Source organism: Nicotiana tabacum, chromosome 12, assembly GCF_000715075.1.
Source record: "Nicotiana tabacum cultivar K326 chromosome 12, ASM71507v2, whole genome shotgun sequence".
Classification (NCBI taxonomy): Eukaryota; Viridiplantae; Streptophyta; class Magnoliopsida; order Solanales; family Solanaceae; genus Nicotiana; species Nicotiana tabacum.
In genome coordinates this window covers 113,075,545-113,096,164 of record NC_134091.1, presented here as the reverse complement: position 1 = coordinate 113,096,164, position 20,620 = coordinate 113,075,545, and the positions used below count along the sequence as shown (strand labels likewise).

The following is a 20,620-nucleotide window of genomic DNA, read 5'->3' as shown; positions in this document are numbered from 1 at the left end:
TACTATGATAGTTCTAATTTTTCTTGTGAAGTTAATAGGAACAAAGGACCCGGGATGATGACCTGAAGGAGATCAAGGACATGCTAAGGTACCATGTGGGAAATAATAATGAGACACAACTGTAGATACAAAGGCAAGAGGCAACTATTTACAACTTGAAGGCTCAAGTGAGTCAAATAGTTGAAGCTTTTAATGCTCAACAAGTTAATAGTATGGATAGTAGTCAGGAACATTGTACATTAGGGACAGAAATTGAGGTGTCAATGGAAGGATCCAGAGTAGAACATCAACACACTAACCAACTAGAATTTGATGATGTCAATGTTGAAGAAATGATACTAGAGTTAGGCAAGGACATTGAGGATTCAAATTTAGTTGACTTTAGTATAATTTGTGGCGAGGAGGCTGAAAATCTTGAAGTTGAGGTATTTGAACTTGTCGGACCTCATTACAAACACTTCTCTACATTATGTTCGAATGGTGAAATGAGAATGGATCTTTATAAACATAAAAAGGAGTCAAGGGAAGAGGTATATGAGCCTTATATTTTGATATTTTCAAGGCCGTCTAAGCAAGGTGACACTCCTCGGTCGAGAGCCAAAGGGTGCATGAAAGTTTACTTAATTTTTGGCTCAGAAGAATTCGTACCGCCCCAGGAGCATAATCATAACCATCTGGCATGCTGTTGGATCCTTCCAATAGCTATGCTTCCCATGCTCCTAACAAATCAAAAACGACACTACAAAAATAATACAATAAGAAAATAATTTTAAAAAACTAAAAATAAAATAAAGCAGTGAGTATCCCATGAGCTGCTAGTGCTTCGGCCTTTGGACTACCATGAAATTTTTTTACCCTCTTATTATTTATGTTGTGCATTGGGTACAATGCATAATTTTAAGTGTGGGGTAAGGAGATTATCTGGGTGACTTTTTATGCTATTTAGTTGTGTTAGTTTAATTGATAATATTTTTTTTAAAAAATAATTTGGACTTTTCCCAATGATGGATCTCTTAGAGAGTTTTCTTGAGGGATTTAAGTCTAAACAAAAAATTAAAAAAAATAGAAAAATAATTTTCTGTGATTTTTCTTCGTGCCTCGGTTCTTTTTCATGGGATGTAACTTGAACCGGATAGTAATTTTTTTTAGAGTAGTATGTAGGAAATAAAGGAGAAGAAATGATGTGATTCGCACCTTTTGACTTGTTTGATGGTTGAATACTTAGGTTCTAGCATGTGTTTCACCTTCCCTTCTTTTTTTTTTGGATTAGTCTCTTAACTCAAATTCTCTCTAATTTGGTACAACAGACGGCGCAACGCTGCTTACGCGCTAATTAGCTTCCGATGTTGATTTTAAATATAGGATGATGCCTTAAAAAAATTAATAGCATGTGGTATGACTCTAGGCTTTTCCAATCTTGTCTCCAACCCTTAGTATCCCTAGTTGTTAATTTACTACTTTAATTTGTTAGTTAATTAGTTAGACATAAGAATCGTAATATTTATAACTTTAGAATTATTCGAGCTTGTCTTTTTAGTGATATTGAACAGTTATAGTGAAATCTTAGTTCTCTGTGGGATTCGACTCCGGACTTTTAGACCGGATTATATTTGCAGCGACCGCTTATCCTTTTTAGGACTAGAGTTGGGCGTGATCACTTATAGAATTATTTTATTATTTTTTCTAACAGTTCCCTCAATTGAAAAAAAGTTTGTAAACTTAAATCAATAAAATCTAACTTAAGATCAATAATGTTTAATGAGAATTACACGTATTAACCATATTGTTAAGTGGAAAAAAAACGCATTTTAGGAAGCTATAAGAATAAGCATCAAATACATTCACCTAAAATGCACCGAATGTAAATTCCACGAATATGTTTTCAAAATTATTTTAAAAATAAAAGTAAACATAATATATAGATAAAAGAATGGAAACTACAATAAATGACTCAAATATATTGTACAAATTATAGTTAAAAGGAAATTTAAGAAGATAATGTTTTGAACAATCACCCAAAGCACAAAGTGTTTACGGCGTTTATGAACGCAAACAGATTATTTCTAAAAATCGTTATAGTAGCTTTCGTAATAAAGAAAAAGAAATAAAATATAGTGGAGAGTGTATTTCAAATTGGGTCTTATGAAATCCTTTGCCACCACCATTATTGGAGAAGTCCAGCTATATATTGGAGACTAGATAGCCCGACTTATCTGTGTCAATTAGACCTTTTAAAAGCACCTCCACCCACGACTGTTAGGTCCTGAGTTCGAGTCACGCTGGAGGAAAAGTGTGAAAACACTATAGATCTTTCTAATTTGGGAGTGATTTAAAAAAAATAAAAAATAAAAAAATATAATAACTGAGACGCCAAAGACGGTCGCATTCTTTGAGATATAAGTACTTCTCAAACTATTTCCTGAACGTATGAGTTATGTGAAAAATGAACAAATCTCAATTGACATACCACAGCAAGCCGTTTCCTATATATGGTTGACACAAGAAGTCTCATATGATATACTTAAAACATGCACTGCTCTCTATCTTTTTTCTATTTTTACCCCTTTCATTTTGGCTTCATATTCCAACAAACACAGCTACATGATCGCTAACAAAGCTTTAACACCATGAATATGTGTCATTAAAGAACACGAAAACTAAGAACCTGGAATTAGTTCGACATTTCCAACAATTTTGAAGTCACAGTCTGCTGTCAACTTCAACTTATGATGATGAGCTATTTACAAAGTAAGTCCTGTGAAAATAAATTACAGGAAAAGTCTTAGTTGACCAGCAAGCAACATCTTTCTTTTCTTGCATCATAGTGGTCTTCTTCTAATCAGAATCTCCAGTAGAAAAAACGCCTGAAGCATAGATATATGTCACTCTCATCAGTCAATTTCTGAGAAATCTATTGAAGAATGATGGAGAATGTTTTACCTTCAAAATTCCGATAAGAAATGTATATTCCTTGCAGAAAAAGAAGCAAAAAGTTTAGACACAAAAACAGGTAGTCTAGACGCACAACTTACAACCAATTACAACATCTGAAGGTAAAAATATAATTATGTTATTAAGCAGAGTATACAGTCATACAAAAATAATTGATGGTCATGGACTCATGTACTTCACCGACCTATGAGCTTATACATCATTAATAATTGAATACAAAGTTTTTTTTTAGTCTTACCTTCTCAAGAGTGAGAAAATACGACAGTAAGCAACTTTTTGCATTCAAAAAAGAGGTTCGCGTATCTTCTCTAAAGAATTCTTGACTAAACTCAGCACAAGCCTTAGAGATAGATTCGAATTCGCTATACCATAAGAATAGAATCTAATTGCCGGATTGACTTGCTTAACTCCAACATCTGTAGATTTAGGTAGTAACGAAAACACATGAGTAACAATACACTAAACATAAGCAAACAAATAAAGAATCTAGATTTTACATATGTGGATCCTGTCCCTTGGAAGCCCAAAAGGTAGAAGTCCTTACTGACCTAAGTGATTTGATCGTCAATTATCTTTCTATTTATCACTATGCTATTTAAATCCAAACCTATCTTGCTATTATTTCATATGGTGGATTTGAGTCAATACTTTTACATAGGACTACACTAAACCACGTAATCTGCACATGGAAAGAAATTCCATAAGAATTACCAATGAAACTAAAAAATATCTAGCTAAAGCAAAAGCAAACTACGCTATATATAGATATTTCAAAGAGGATGAACTTCTTTAGCATCTCAGCAGTTAATTTCCCAACTCAGATGAACACTGGTAAAAGCAAACACCAATGTCAAAAGATAGAAGTGGGAGTAATTGTTCCAGGCAGAAATCTTCCTATTCTAATTTCTTATGAATCCTCTCTGCATGAAACCATCGTACTATATATTCTGAAATCATAAAAGAAAATAGAATGAACGGACTCACCATTGAATTTCAGCAAGATCACCAACAAATTCATAACTTAAGAGAGTAGGAGAAGTAGAAGCGGGATTTTAAGCTTGTGTAGCTTAAAGAGGGTGAATGAGAAATGGAGGAAAAATAAAATATTTGAGTTTCCCTCCTTGGCAAAGGGACATTGTCCCATATTGGAGAAAGAAAAGACTTTTGATAGGTATATATATAATTGATCTTCTTCTAGCTCTCAAAGAGTTAAGAAGAAGGCAAGCCTCACGCCGCCGCCGTCGTCGCTCGGCTTCGGCTTCGGCTTCGGTCAAAGATTGATTGATTAATCTTGTTGGACAATTCCTTTCAATTAATTAACGAAAAATTCAATCCGGAATAACCCGCGACCCGGTCCGGTCAGACCCGTTTTCTTTCCCGGATTATTTTAAATCTGTTTTCCCGCAATATTTCAAACAACCTGTTCCAACAGCCATGGCTGTTTCTGAAAGGTTGCAAACTTTTTCAGAAACAATGCCAGCAACTCTATAAATATACTTTGAATCCCAGAATCGTTTCTTACGAAATTTTCTAATCTTCTTCTTCTTCTTCTGCACAAAAATTCCAGCGTGTTTTACTGCCTTCGAGTGGCTCGCTGTTCACCGACGTTTTTGGTACCAACACTCCGGTGAGTTAAATCGTTCTATCCTGGGAGGATATATTCCGGCACCTCGGGTATTTGAGGGAAATAATTTCCTTAAGGACACACTGTGTATTCAGTGGGCTCGATTTATTCCTATACTGTTTTTCCAGAATTTATTTCGTTAAACAAGTATTACTAACTTTCTGTTTTATTTATATATTTCAGAAAGTTTAATGGTTTAATTGTTTATTACAGCAATACAGATTTATAACAGAAGCTCTATGCAAGAACACCAGTATCTCTACCACTTATATTTTTAGACGAAACGCTTTATGAGGACAAGTCTTAGCATGAAGGTAAAATGAATACTGAGTTGTTCCATGAATTTAAAATGAATATTGAGTTGTTCCATCAATTTAAGTAGGATATCCCTACAAAAGGAGACTTTACTATCAATTTAAGTAGGATATCCCTACAAAAGGAGACTTTGAGTAAAAGCTGCATCTATTTTGCCTCACTTCCTTGTATTTCTGATCAATCCTTATTTTTATTTTAGTCCAAATATTGCATAAGCATTCATCAGATAATGCAGTTGTCTTAAATTTTCACATATTCTCCATCTTTAACTGCATAGGATCTTGAACATATCCTAATACAAGGCAGCAAATAGAGATTTCAAGAAAAGAACAAGCAATAATCCACAGATATTTTGCTAATGCATCATTTTTTATGATCTTACTCTTCCATTTGGATTACTAAAGCAAAACTGATCTTTTCTTTTAACTCCAATGATTAATCTGTCGTAAAGTATGCACAAACCATAATTGGAGAACTTTCGAATTGACTTTAGGTAGCAAGTTGGAGCTAGAAATGGTACCTGAACACTGTAATATACCTCCTTGACAAAACTGAACAGATAAAGCTTCATCAATATCTTGGCTGCCACCGTTAGCAAAAGGTAAAAAAAGAAGAAAAGAATTCATGAGATCTGATAAACATAACTTACACTATTTTTGAAATGGAACTAAAGTATCATACAAAGATATAGCAATTTGAAATAACAAACTGCTATTGATTACTTAAGGTCAATATCAATTTATAATGTAGTGTATGTAACGACCTGACTTGTCATTTTAAGAATTTATACCCCGTTCAGCGACATAGGGTCCCCAGAAATTTTGTAATATGTATTATGACTTGCGTGTGCGGTCCATTTTGGTTTTTGGAAGATTCAGAATTAAATTAAAAGAACAATTCTTATTTTAGAACCTAAAATGAAATAAGTTGACCGGAGAGTTGACTTTTGAGCAAACGACTCCGGAATGGAATTTTGATGATGTCAATAGCTTCGTATGTTGATTTCGGACTTAGGCGTATGTCCGGATTTGGATTTGGAAGTCCGTAGGACCATTCGGCACATTTCGCCGAAAAGTTGGAAAATGAAGTTTTTGAAATATTCATAAATTCGGCCGTACGTCGATTGTTTGATAACGAGGTCGGATTTCGATTACGGAAATTGGAACTTCTCCATTATGTAATTTATGACTCGTGTGCAAAATTTGAATTCATTCCTGATTGATTTGATACGTTTCGGCGCAAAATATAGAAGTTGGAAAATTTGAAAACTCATACTTCAATTCGATGCGCGATTCGTAACTTCGACGTTGTTTGACGTGGTTTGAAGCTTCGACTAAGTTCTTATTGTATTTTGGGACATGTTGGTATAATTGGATAAGGTCCCGAGGGCCTCGGGTGGATTTCGGAAGGTTAACGAATTGGATTTCGGACAATGGGAGTTGCTGGAAATTTTCTGTTAGCTGAAGCTGGGCAGCAGCTGGTGTGATCGCTTCTGCGATGTCTTGGTCGCAGAAGCGAGGTCAAGCTCGCAGAAGCGACTGGGAAGGGGTACTGGTCAGGGGTCGTAGGTGCGACGCATTTTACGCACCTGCGTGATCGCAGAAGCGACCACTAGAACGTAGAAGCGGACAGAGGCAGCTGGGCATGGCTTCGCAGAAGCGACATCGCAGATGCGCAACTTTTTCCTCAGATGCGAGCTCCTGTTGGGCAGTGGACATTGGCACTTCGCAGATGCGCATTTTGGCTCGCAAAGCGAGGCAGCAGATGCGCAAATCTGTCCGCAGAAGCGGAACTGGGCAGAAACATAAAGGACCAAAAATGGTCATTTCGCAATTTTCGATTGGATTTTTGGAGCTCGGCTTTTGGGCGATTTTGGAAGAGTTCTTCACGACTTCGACTTGGGTAAGTGTCCTATATCCTAAAGTGATTATATTTCATAAATCCATGGTTATATTCATCATTTATGTCGGATTTAAATGGAAGAAATCAAGATTTTTGCAAAACTTTTCAAGAACAAAAAATTAAGATTTGGAGTTCGAGTTGTTATCGTAATTTGATAAAATCGGTATGGTTGAACTCGTATCGGAAGGGGTGTCTGGATTTAGTGAAAATTATGTCGGGTTTCGAGAGGCGGGGCCCGCGTTGACTTTGGTTGACTTTTTAATGTGAAATTTTAAATCGACGTTATATTATTCGGAATTGGTTCCGATGAATTTTAATGAAGTTATACAATTAATTTGAATAGATTTGAGCTGTCCGGAGGATTAATTCAAGCCAGACGGCAATTTTGGAATATCGGCATAACTTCAAAAGGCAAGTAATTTGCTTAACCTTGAGCGGGGAAATTACCCCTTATGCATTGAGTCTTATTTGGAATTTGTGTGATTGAAAACCATGTACGCGAGGTGACGAGTACGTACTTGGTTTAAATGTGCAACTTATACCGGTTAAAATTCGTAGACACCCTTATATATTAAATTGGAAAATCATTGGAACATAGTAAATCCTTTATTTGTCATGCCTCATTCCTTGTTCGTCGAGTTTGTATTTTATATGATAATTTGGGATGATTGCCACTTGGATTTTTATGTCAATTCTGTGTGTTTGTTGATTCGATAGTTCTTGGAATTAATATCATTATGGACTTTTCATCTGCAAATAATTAATTAAATAAGTTTAAATTGAGGCGTTAATATATTTATCAAAAATTTGGATTAAAGAAGGTGTTGTCCTATGCTGAGTTACTTTTCCATCTCTGTTGTTATTTTTTTCAGGTTTTATGTACGTTGTGTGGAGCCTAAGACTATTTGTTGAGAAATTTATTGATTTTACTACATCTTTGGAATTTGGTTGTGGTTAGTGGCAAACTGTGATATGAATTGTTGTATTATGCTGTGGTTTAAACACTCTCCTTGATGTTATTATGCTTCATACCTTGCTTGTTAATGATATACATATGCTTGGTGAGGGAGAGTGTAAAGCACGAAGGGTGATGCCGTGCCATTTGAGAGTGTAAAGCACGAAGGGTGATGCCGTGCCATTGAGAGTGTAAAGCACGAAGGGTGATGCCGTACCATTTCAATTATATTATCATGTGAGGATGAGAGTAAAAGCACAAAGGGTGATGCCGTGCCATTATTTTTATATTATCATATGTTCATGGCACGAAGGGTGTTTCCGTGCAGGCGAGGATAAGAGACATACATTATATTGTGATATCTTTTCGTTGTGTATGCATTCATGCCTTTATCTTGAGATGTTATTGTACACCTATGTTTTCTATGTGACTTGTAGTCGTTGTTGTTGCCTGTGTGTCTCCCACTTTATTTCTTTTATTGTTATTGGCATTTCTCCCACCTAGTTGGTACTGTTATATGTATGCTCGGTGAGAAGGAGAAAAATGCACGAAGGGTGTTGTCGTGCCAATACACACACACACACACACAAATATATATATATATATATATATATATATATATATATATATATATTGGGTGAGAATGAGACAAGTGCACGAAGGTATTGCCGTGCCATTTGATGTGATATGTTGAATATATTTCTCACACCAGGAAAGTTAAATGAGGTGTCACATGGTGACTTTTATTTGAAAGAATTATATTTGAAAAATATTTACAACAACAACAACCCAGTAAAATCCCACAAGTGGGGTCTGGGGAGGGTAGAGTGTACGTAGACATTACCCCTGCCCTAAGGGGTAGAGAGGTTGTTTCCGATAGACCATCGGCTCAAGCAGACGTAAAGACAATATATCAGTACCAACAGCAAAAGGCATAAAAATAGTAACAGAATTAAAAGTACCAGAAAATACTTGAAAAAAAATAACAATAGCACGTAAGAAAGGCCCGGTACTATGAAAAGTGAAATATTCGAAAGATATTTATTTGAAAGTATTATATTTGAAAGATATTTACTTGAAAGAATTATATTTGAAAGATATTTACTTGAAAGAATTATATTTGATGGATATTTACTTGAAATAATTATATTTGAAAGATATTTATTTGAAAGAATTATATTCGTAAGATATTTATTTGAAGGAAGTAAATTTGGGATATATTTAATTGTATGGATTACATTCTAAAGATTTTTATTTGAAAAACTTATAGATAAAAGATGTATATTTTGAAGGACTTGATTAATTGGTTGTACGCGTGTTTATTATTCGTTTGAGCACTATTTATGGTGTTCTTGCTGCCTTGCTGTCTAAATCACTAGTTGATTGGTGTTGATATCACTGCTATTTTTTTCTATTTATGGTGTTCTTGCACCATAACGACTCGACTTGTCATTTTAAGAATTTACACCCCGTTCAGCGACATAAGGTCCCGAGAAATTTCGTAATATGTATTACGACTTGCGTGTGCGGTCCAGTATGGTTTTTTGGAAGATTCAGAATTAAATTGAAAGAACAATTCTTATTTTAGAACCTAAAATGAAAAGAGTTGACCGGAGAGTTGACTTTTGAGCAAACCACTCCGGAATGTAATTTTGATGATGTCAATAGCTTCGTATGGTGATTTCGGACTTAGACGTATGTCCGGATTTGGATTTGGAAGTTCGTAGGACCATTCGGCACATTTCGCCGAAAAGTTGAAAAATGAAGTTTTTGAAATATTCATAAATTCGGCCGTACGTCGATTGTTTGATAACGAGGTCGGATTTCGATTACGGAAATTGGAACAGCTCCATTATGTCATTTATGACTCGTGTGCAAAATTTAAAGTCATTCCTGATTGATTTGATACGTTTCGGCGCAAAATATTGAAGTTGGAAAATTTGAAAACTCATAATTAGATTCGATGCGCGATTCGTAATTTCGGCGTTGTTTGACGTGGTTTGAAGTCCCGAGGGCCTCGGGTGGATTGCGGAAGGTTAACGGATTGGATTACGGACATTGGGAGTTGCTGGAAATTTTCTGTTAGCTGAAGCTGGGCAGCAGTTGGTGTGATCGCTTCTGCAATGTCTTGGTCGCAGAAGCGACATCACAGAACCGAAGTCAAGCTAGCAGAAGTGACTGGGAAGGGGTACTGGTCAGGGGTCGCAGGTGCGACGCATTTTTCGCACCTGTGTGATCGCAGAAGCGACCACTGGAACGCAAAAGCGGATAGAGGCAGCTGGGCATGGCTTAGCAGAAGCGACCATTTTGTCGCAGAAGCGACATCGCAAATGCGAGCTCCTGTTGGGCAGTGGACATTGGGACTTCGCAGATGCGCATTTTGTCTCACAAAGTGAGGCCGCAGATGCGCAAATCTGTCCGCAGAAGCGGAACTAGGCAGAAACATAAAGGACTAAAATGGTCATTTCGCCATTTTCGATTGGATTTTTGGAGCTCGGTATTTGGGCGATTTTAGAAGAGTTTCTTCATGACTTCGACTTGGGTAAGTGTCTTATATCCTACAGTGATTATATTTCATAAATCCATGGTTATATTCATCATTTATTTCGGATTTAAATGGAAGAAATCAAGATTTTTGCAAAACTTTTCAAGAACAAAAAATTAAGATTTGGAAGTCGAGTTGTTATCGGAATTTAATAAAATTGGTATGGTTGAACTAGTATCGGAATGGGTGTCTGGATTTCGTGAAAATTATGTCGGGTTCCAAGAGGTGGGCCCCGGGTTGACTTTGGTTGACTTTTTAATGTGAAATTTTAAATCCACGTTATATTATTCGGAATTGGTTTCGATAAATTTTAATGAAGTTATACAATTAATTTGAATAGATTTGAGATGTCCGGAGGATTAATTCAAGCAAGACGACTATTTTGGAATATCGGCATAACTTCAAAAGGTAAGTATCTTGCCTAAACCTTGAGTGGGGGAATTACCCCTTAGGCATTGGGTCTTATTTGGAATTTGTGTGACGAGAACATACTTGGTGTAAATGTGCAACTTATACCGGTTAAAATTTGTAGACACCCTTTTATATTAAATTGGAAAATCATTGGAACATAGTAAATCATTTATTTGTCATGCCTCATTCCTTGTTTGTCGAGTTTGTATTTTATATGATAATTTGGGGTGATTGCCACTTGGAATTTTATGTGAATTCTGTGTGTTTGTTGATTCGATATTTCTTGGAATTAATTTCATTATGAATTTTCCATCTGCAAATAATTAATTAAATAAGTTTAAATTGAGGCATTAATATATTTACCAAAAATATGGATTAAAGAAGGTGTTGTCTTATGTTGAGTTACTTTTCCATCTCTTTTCTTTTTAGGTTTGATGTACGTTGTGTGGCGCCTTAGACTATTTGTTGAGAAATTTATTGATTATGCTACATCTTTGGAATTTGGTTGTGGTTAGTGGCAAACTGTGATATGAATTATTGCATTGTGTTGTGGTTTAAACACTCTACTTGATGTTATTTATGCTTCCTACCTTGCTTGTTAATGATATACATGTGCTTGGTAAGGAAGAGTGTAAATCACGAAGGGTGATGTCGTGCCATTTGAATTATATTATCATGTGAGGGAGAGTGTAAAGCACGAAGGGTGATGTCGTGCCATTTGAGAGTGTAAAGCACGAAGGGTGATGCCGTGCCATTGAGAGTGTAAAGCACGAAGGGTGATGCCGTGCCATTTCAATTATATTATCACGTGAGGATGAGAGTAAAAGCACAAAGGGTGATGCCGTGCCATTATTTTTATATTATCATATGTTCATGGTACGAAGGGTGTTTCCGTGCAGGCGAGGATAAGAGACATACATTATATTGTGATATCTTTTCGTTGTGTATGCATTCATGCCTTTATCTTGAGATGTTATTGTACACCTATGTTTTCTATGTAACTTGTAGTCGTTGTTGTTGCCTGTGTGCCTCCCACTTTATTTCTTTTATTGTTATTGGCACTTCTCCCACCTAATTGGTACTGTTATATGTATGCTCGGCGAGAAGGAGAAAAATGCACGAAGTGTGTTGATATATATATATATATATATATATATATATATATATATATATATATATATTGGGTGAGAATGAGACAAGTGCACGAAGGTATTGTCGTGCCATTTGATGTAATATGTTGAATATATTTCTCACCAGGAAAGTTAAATAAGGTGTCACATGGTGACTTTTATTTGAAAGAATTATATTCGAAAGATATTTATTTGAAAGAATTATATTTGAAAGATATTTACTTGAAAGAATTATATTTGAAAGATATTTATTTAAAAGAATTGTATTCGTAAGATATTTATTTGAAGGAAGTAAATTAGGGATATATTTAATTGTATGGATTACATTCTAAAGATTTTTATTTGAAAAACTTATAGATAAAATATGTATATTTTGAAGGACTTGATTAATTGGTTGTACTTGTGTTTATTATTCGTTTGAGCACTATTTATGGTGTTCTTGCTGTCTTGCTGTCTACATCACTAGTTGATTGGTGTTGTTATCACTCCTATTTGTTTTCTATTATTTTTGTATGCTATATTGAACGGGTTATTTGACTAGTGAGTGTCTTGACTGTACCTCGTCACTACTCCACCGAGGTTAGTCTTGATACTTACTGGGTACCGACTGTGGTTTACTCATACTACACTTCTACTCACACTACACTTCTGCACATTTTTGTGCAGAGCAAGGTATTGGAGATATTGGATTCGGACAGAGATTAGAGTATGATCGCAAGGATTCAAGATAGGACTGCTTGGTCGTCCCAGTTCCTTGGGGTCTTTCCATTTTATTGTACTGTTAATTTCTTATTCGAACAGTATTGTACATTCGGTCCTCGAGATCATTCCATGTATTCAGTTAGAGTTTGTGACTCAGTATTACCAGTCTTGGGAGGTTGTATTAGATTATATGTTTTAAAAAAAATGGCTTGAATTGTTATTAAAATCGGCTTATCTAGTCTTAGAGACTAAGTGTCATCACGACGCCTGTGGTGGGATTTTGGATCGTGATAGTATATGTTGAGACACCCAATGAGTGTCTGTATATATTATTTCTATGGCTTGATATAGGGAGTTTACATGCTGAAATACATTGTATTAGTTTTGGTTCATCATTCTCTTGAATTCAAACATACTTAAGTATGTCACTTTTAATATTAATTATTTCTTAATTAGTTGAATTCCAGAATGAAGTTAAGTAAAAGCAGGCAAAAGACTAAAACTGCAAATATCAAAACCATAAAAAAGATTTGAGAAATTTGACAAACTTAGTAGTATAACAAAAATTATGGTGCAAAAGTTGACAGAATATCATCTGTAAATCTTTGAAGCTAATATGGTGTATTAAAGTGCATTTTTCATGACCCAAAATATAACAGTAATAGCATATTTCATCGCAGAACTCGCAGTGCAAGTAACCTAATGAAGATCCCAAATTCTATGTTAGTTGTATTCGGCTATGCTCCTATATGAATTGATAAAATATGTTTTTCTAAAATGCTTAATAATTCAGAGGGAGGCGAAATAAGCAAATGCAATTAATCTTTGTTAGTCATGGATGGAAATTGGAATCAATGAACGCATTGCTACCATAACTTATCACAAATTAGAATTGCAAAAGAATAATTTCTTACATGTCGTATGCCGTTGTGCTAGATTTCAACAAAATTCTCCACCAGTCCGACATCACATTCAGCCAATTGATAGGGGAAAGCACCATTTCCTCCAAACTTTTCTAGATGCCTACCCCATAAGATGCCGCTATGCAGGGTAAAGTATAACTCAAAAAGAATCTAAAAAGATTTGAGATAGTCAGTATCACATTAAATAAAATCGAAAAAGATAAATACAGAAATTGCTACATAGACAAACCTAAATTCACAAAAAATAGCTACATGCATGTTATGTTTAAGCCGGGAGAAGTTTTAGGAAAATATGCCTCGTCGATTGATGCATTTTCCCCACACAAAAAAAGGGCTTTCCCTCCCTTTTCTTGACTGTAATATTTGAATTTATAAGTTATGCTTCTGTAAATCGATGCTGCTAACTATACAAAAGAACACAAAGCTAAGAATGAAACGACAACCACTCACCAGAAGAGAAAGAAAGAGGAGAAAAATGGAGAGAGAAATTACCAGAGAAAAATGCTTTCAGATTACAGAGGAGAAGAAGAGTAAGTTGGGTGTTGTTTATTAATGGACACGTGTAGTACTGGAGAGGAGAACACATGTTAGTAAATTTTCCGTTTTACCCTTCGTCGTATCAACTATAAAAGTCTTAGCAGTTTGTTACCTTCATGTAAAGTCGTTAAATTGGCATTTTGTGCGGAGAAAGGAACAATATAAGGAAACAACGAGAATGAAAAGCTACTGAACGTAAAAGTAGAAATATTTTACAGGAATATGCTCAAATCCATTTTTATTTATTGTATTTTACTTTTCTTTTTAGTTTGTTAATACCATATTTTTAATTCTTACAGTATTCCCGATTTACCCGTAACAGCACTCCATTTTAGAAATAACATGACATATTTAAGACGCTAATATACAAAGGATATTTTTTTATATAATTTACTTACCTTTAGTTTAACCCCACAACATTTAGAAATATATTTTAATCCATCGTGCATCAACAAAAGGTCAAACAGTTCAATTGTAGGCACGTCCTTTTTGTAAAACCTGTGTAACCTCCCCCCTCTTCGTGATATTCATCCGAATTCCTCTGTCCCAAGCTGATCTATTATTTGTAAAACTCGTGTTTGGCCTACGTTTTGTATTAACTTGAGCTGGACAGAGGTAAGAATCAGTCATCAATGGTAAGTAACTGCCTTCTAACAAACTTCTACTTTTAACTCCTTCTAATTTTAACTAATTACATATTGACCCCTCACTCATTAACTGAGTTGTTCTTCTAGCTATGTTGACACTCCCCCTCAAGCTGGAGGGTGGAAAACATTCAACACTCCTAGCTTGGAGAGCACCAACTCATGTTGTGTTGTCTCCAGTCCTTTAGTCATTAGGTTTGCAAGTTGCTATTTTGTGGGTATATACTCTGTCTTGATCTGCTCCTCTTTGATTCTTTCCCTCATAAAATGGCAATCTATCTCTATATGTTTGGTTCTCTCATGAAAGATTGGATTAGCAGCTATTTGTAGAGATGCTTTGCTATCAAAATGTAGGTGTACAAGTTCTTCCACCTTGTTGCCTATCTCCTTTAGTAAGCTAGTAATCCATATCACTTCTATAACTGTTGCTGTCATGCTTCTGTATTCTGCCTCTGCGGAGCTTCTACTCACTGTTTGTTGTTTCTTTAACTTCCAAGATAACTATGAGTCTCCCAGTTTAACCACATAACATGTGACAGATCTTCTTATATTTTGGCATACTTCCCAGTCTGAATCACAGTATACTGTGAGAGTATTGGTTTGTCTACTGCTCAAAAGGATCCCTAGTCCAGGTCTTCCTTTGATGTATCTGACCACTCTTAATCCTGCTTCCATATGGGACTCCTTAGGAGACTGCATAAACTGGCTTAGTACTTGAACTGCAAAGCATATGTTTGTCCTTGTAATTGTCAGATATAGCAGTTTATTGATTAGTTTCTGATAGCTACATGCATCTTCCAGCAGAGCATCTCCAGTATTACCTGTTACTATTTCCTGTTAATAGAAGATCGTCAACATACGCCAAGACAACTACAATGTCTTTGTTGATTTTCTTTGTGAATAGGGAGTGAGGAACAGAGGCCAACCTTTGGATGATGCAACACCAATGACTGCCCTCACTGTCACCATTTTTGCCACAGGAGAGAAGGTTTCATGGCAGTCAAGTCCTTCTTGTTGAGTGTAGCCTTTAGCCAGTAACCTTGCTTTGTACCTATTTATCCCACCATTAGCATTATGTTTAAATTTGTAGACCCATTTAGAGCCTATAGCTTGTTTGTCAACACGCAGATCTACTATCTCACATGTGTGATTATATTCAACAGCCTTGATTTCCTGTTCGATTGCATGAACCTAATTCTGATCAGTTGCAGCCTCCTTGTTGGTCTTTGGTTTAATGACAACTGAGAAGGCCATCAAGTAGGACTGATATGTTGGAGATAAGTGAACATAAGTAACATGATTGGAGATAGGATATTTGCTCTTTCCTAATAGGTTGCCTGTAGTGATGTAGTCCTTGAGCCAAATTGGAGGTCCCGCATGTTTGTGTGGTCTAGAAGCAATCACTGCTGGTGGAGTAGGTGGCTGAGAAGGTGAAGAACTAGCTGTATTAACCCGTTGAGGTAGTAAAGGACCAGTGATATATGCATTGTCTGGAATTGAATCCTCTTCTGCAGAGGTTGTGTTGGTATCTGTTGAAGAAGGTTCATGAGGTTCAAGAGAATTTGGATGAGGTTCTAGTGCAATGACAAGAGATGCTGGTGGATTTTGCTCACTATAAGTTGGAGTGGATGATGGCTCTGGGAATAGAGCATTTTCTGAGAGCTGTAGAAAGAGTTCCTTGTCATCAAGAGAGTCATGTAGGAAGAGAAATATATATTCATAAAATTTGACATCTCTACTGACAAACAATGTTTTTGTTTTAAGATCATATAATCTATAACCCTTCTGGGTTTCAAAATACCCAATAAACACTGTCCTTGATGCTCGAGCTGCAAACTTGTCCCTTCTGGGCAATATGCTAGCATAACATTGACATCTAAACACCCTAAGATGATCTATGTTTGGTACATTCCCATATAAAATAGTATAAGGAGTTTTGCCTTCTAGGACCTTTGTAGACAGCCTATTGATCAAGTAGATTGTTGATCTAATACACTCACCCCAGAATTTAATAGGCACACCACTCTAAAATCTCAAGGCTCTAGATACCTCTAAAATGTGTCTGTATTTTCTCTCCACAGTCTCATTCCGTTGAGGTGTATATGAGCAACTGCTTTGATGAATAATGCCAAAACAGGACAACAATTCATTACATTTGGAATTGAAGAACTCTGTACCATTGTCACTTCTCAGAATTTTGATATTCACATCAAACTGAGTTTTTATTACAAAAATGAAAATCTTCAGAATAACATATACTTCACACTTTGATTGTATCAAGTAGACCCAAGTATACCTACTAAAATCATCAATAATAGTAACAAAATAATGCTTTCTATCATAGGTTGGAGTCTTATAAAGTCCTCAAACATCTAAGTGAACAAGATGAAATATACCGGTGGACTTAGTAGTGCTAGTAGGAAACTGTATTGTACATTGTTTGGCTAGAGGATGAATAATACAGTTTTTCAATTCCTTTCCACTAATATCATTTTGAAGTGAAACTATATGTTGTATAGATTTTATTGAAGCATGTCCTAATCTAAGATTCCATAGCTTGGTGCTTTCCTCCTTCTTTATAACACAGACTGTTATTCCTGCTGCCTTTGTACATTCTTTCAATATGTAAAGATCTTCACATTCCTTACCAATCCCTAATACTTTCCCACTGTAGAGATCCCTGCAGCACACAAAAATCAGGATAGAATTTGATTGTGCATGTGAGGTCCCTAGTGCGTTTAGCCACAGATAAGAGATTGAACTTAAAATCTCGTACATGCAGTACATCTTTTATGCACATGCCTCCTAGAATTACTGCATCTCCTGTATGTGTTATCCCTGCCTTGTTACTAGTTGGCAACTACACGCCATTACTTCCTTATTTTTCACTTGTTTTAACATTGTTTAGTGCTTCCTTATTATAAGTAATATGGTGAGTAGCTCCTGAGTCTACCACCCAACTACTTATGATAGCATTAGACAACAAGGATATAATACCTGCCATATTAGTAGAACATTTACCTTCTGCAGGTTTATTCAGCCGTCCCACCAATTGCTTGTATTGTTCTTCTGTGAGATAATGTCCTTGTGGTTGATTAGTGCTCCCAGCAGTATCATCTGCACTAGCAGTGTTGGCATAGGTTCTGTTTCCACCAAATTGAGGCTTCTTCTTACTCTTAAAATCAGTTGGATATCCAACTATTTTATAGCAATTCTCTTTCAAGTGATCTTCGTATCCACAATGTTCACAGATCAACCCAGTTTTCCTTGGCTTAAATCCCTGAGTCTTCCCTGCTAACATAGTTACAAGATCTCTGTTGGTATCTGTCACACCTAATGTCCTCTGACTCTCTTCCTATGTAACAATGGCATATGCCTCATTTACAGACACCACTGGCCTTCTCAGCAACACATTACTCAGCACATTGTTGTAGTTCTCATTTAGCCCCATGAGGAACTGAAGCAATCGTTGCTGCTCTAAATGAATCAACGAAGGCCTAGATTCTTCACAATCACAAGAAAATTTAGGTGTCAACACATCCAATTCACTGCATAAATCTGTCATTTTAGAGTAGTAAGTAGTCACTGAATCAATGCTTAGTTTTAGTGAGGCTATTTCAGTCCAAAGGTGATAAATCCTTGTTAGTCTACACCTATAAAAAATTTCTTTGAAATCACTCCATACTTTCCTAGCATTAGATGCAAAAACTATGCTTGGCATTAGCTCACTCACAACTGTACTCCCAATCCACGACAATATAATCGCATTACACTTCTCGCATTGCTCTGCTAATTCTCCCCTATACATGCTCTTAACACAATTTCCGTCCACAAATCCAAGCTTACATTTACCCCTAAGAGCTAGTTTCATTGCCCTACTCCACAGGGCATAATTTTCTGGCCCAGTCAGTTTTATAGGAATCAAAACTAGTCCTGGAGTATCGGATGCTTGTAGAAAAAGTGGATGATTGTGTTCGAGTAAGGTTAACTTTTTTCCTGCCATGTTTGAAAAATTAGGGCTTCGTATGACTTCAATTGCCGGAATTTCGTCGGATTACACACCGGAGCTTCTGTAAATCACGATCGTCGCTCTGATACCATGTTAACTTGAGCTTGACAGAATTAAGAATCAGTCATCAATGGAAGTTCTATAGTGCGACATGCAAATCAGTGCACACCGACTCAGTAGCTAAGAACAATCTCGAGAGAGAAGAAGAAGTAAAGAGAAGATCATTTTCATTGCTCTATCAATTGATACAAGTGTAAGTTGTTATATAGAAGAGGAGCGCACTAACTTCCTTCTAACAAACTTCTACTTTTAAAGTTTTCTAATTTTAACTAATTACACATTAACCCCTCACTCATTAACTGAGTTGTTCTTCTAGCTATGGTGACACGTTGTTATCTTCCTAAAGCTTCTGTAGGGTACTGCAATGGGTAAGGACAGAAGTCCTTATGCATTCTTCTTCACCAAAGAACTAAGCTAAAAGAAAGATTTGGTTTTTCTTCTCTCAAGATTTACTTTACAAAACGGACCCTCTTAATAGTAAGCTACCCCTGAAACACGTGTTTTGACTATTTTTGTTATTCCAATGAATGATTTAAACTGCTAGAACGTGGCTATTACGTAGGAAATGCCATCATTCTTTGCACCCTCTAAATGACCAAGAAATACAATTAGTTCCCCAAATAAAAAGGTCTGAAATACGTCCCTTACTTTGCCGCCGCTTCTATAGATAGCCTTGGCACCCTCAATTAATATATTTAAAAATATGACTTTACAATTACACATAAATGCTGTCACAATAAAATAAATGCATCAACTGCTGTGTCATAATCTGTTGACAAGCGAAGTCTGGGTTCATACACTACAAATATATTCCTCCGTTAGCAATTTATGTGATATACTTTCCTTCTTAGTCAATCTCTAAAGAGTAACATTATTTTATATTTAGTAATAATAAATTTTAAAATGCTAGTTACTAGGGTGTACATGGACCGGGTTAGTTCAATTTTTATCAAAGCCAAACCAACTATATTGGTTTGGATTGGTTCGGTTTGTCGAGTTTTTCGAACTTTTTTGTTGCATGAATATTATTTCAATTTTACTTTGTTAAAGTTATAGATAATATTTTGATAAGTGAATATATGTTTAGTAAAAATTGACAAACATATATATGATCCATTAACATATTTCTATGGGAGAAGTTTTTTAGTAACACATGTTAGTTATTTTCTTAGTCGTCTAACAATAATTTTTTTTATTGATGCAAGCTTTCAAGGTTAACCGAATTTAATAATTAAACATTAAAATCAACATGATACCAAAATAATGATATATTTTATTTAATTTTAAATTATCGAAATACCATTTCAAATTCGAAATACGTGTGGGAGTATACTGGGTTTGTTATTGTTGTTGTACGATTTCAAATTCAAAAAAGATATAAGAAATCTTGACATATGAATATGGAAGAATAAAGAAATAATTGACGCATTTCAATAACACTTGATAATAAAGTGACACAACCCATTATTTAAAGCAAATAAAAATGAATGCACTTCATAGTTCTACGAAATATTACATCTCAGGAGAGGATCCCAAATATTTTTAGACATTTTTTTATAGAAAATTATATATAAAGTTTTAAAAGTATATATAAAATTATATATTTATATGTCAGTTTGGTTCGAATTTTTTTACTCAATACTAAACCAAATCAAACCAAACCTAATCGGGGTTTTTAATTGGTTTGGTTTGACTTTTCGGTTTGGTGCGATTTTCCAATTCGGTTTGAACACCCCTACTAGTTACCTTGAATGAGATAATTTATAATTACACAAATATTTATAGTTTATTTTAGATCATTTCACAAGTCTATCTTTCTCTTTTATACTAAATAAGACCCCGAGTTATTCGTCGTTTAAAATGTACTTTTAATACTTTAGTTCGTTACCGAAATCCAACTACATCGTGATA

The 20,620-nt window shown here is 35.4% G+C and overlaps 1 protein-coding gene and 1 long non-coding RNA gene across 4 annotated transcripts; both read right to left on the bottom strand.

Moving 5' to 3' along the window:
- Positions 1–2,520: 2,520 nt before the first annotated feature.
- On the bottom strand, positions 2,521–14,032 carry LOC107809053 (uncharacterized). Of its 3 annotated transcripts, none has more exons than XR_001653313.2 (5): positions 13,952–14,032; positions 13,451–13,609; positions 5,412–5,473; positions 2,941–2,970; positions 2,521–2,864 (listed from the first exon to the last, which is right to left on the bottom strand). It is a non-coding gene; the product is annotated as an uncharacterized LOC107809053 (long non-coding RNA). The 3 variants fall into 3 exon arrangements; XR_001653312.2 differs by having other exon boundaries at positions 13,910–13,973; XR_001653314.2 differs by lacking the exon at positions 13,952–14,032 and adding an exon at positions 13,689–13,845.
- A 3,963-nt stretch (positions 14,033–17,995) lies between these two features.
- LOC142167334 (uncharacterized) lies at positions 17,996–18,643 on the bottom strand. Its single transcript, XM_075227496.1, has one exon. The coding sequence runs from the start codon at positions 18,641–18,643 to the stop codon at positions 17,996–17,998; it is 648 nt and encodes a 215-aa protein (XP_075083597.1).
- Positions 18,644–20,620: the final 1,977 nt, after the last annotated feature.

What these genes read in the sequence shown, in the direction of transcription:
- LOC142167334 (XM_075227496.1), bottom strand. Translation starts at nt 18,643, where the DNA reads ATGGCAGGAAAAAAGTTAACCTTACTCGAACACAATCATCCACTTTTT.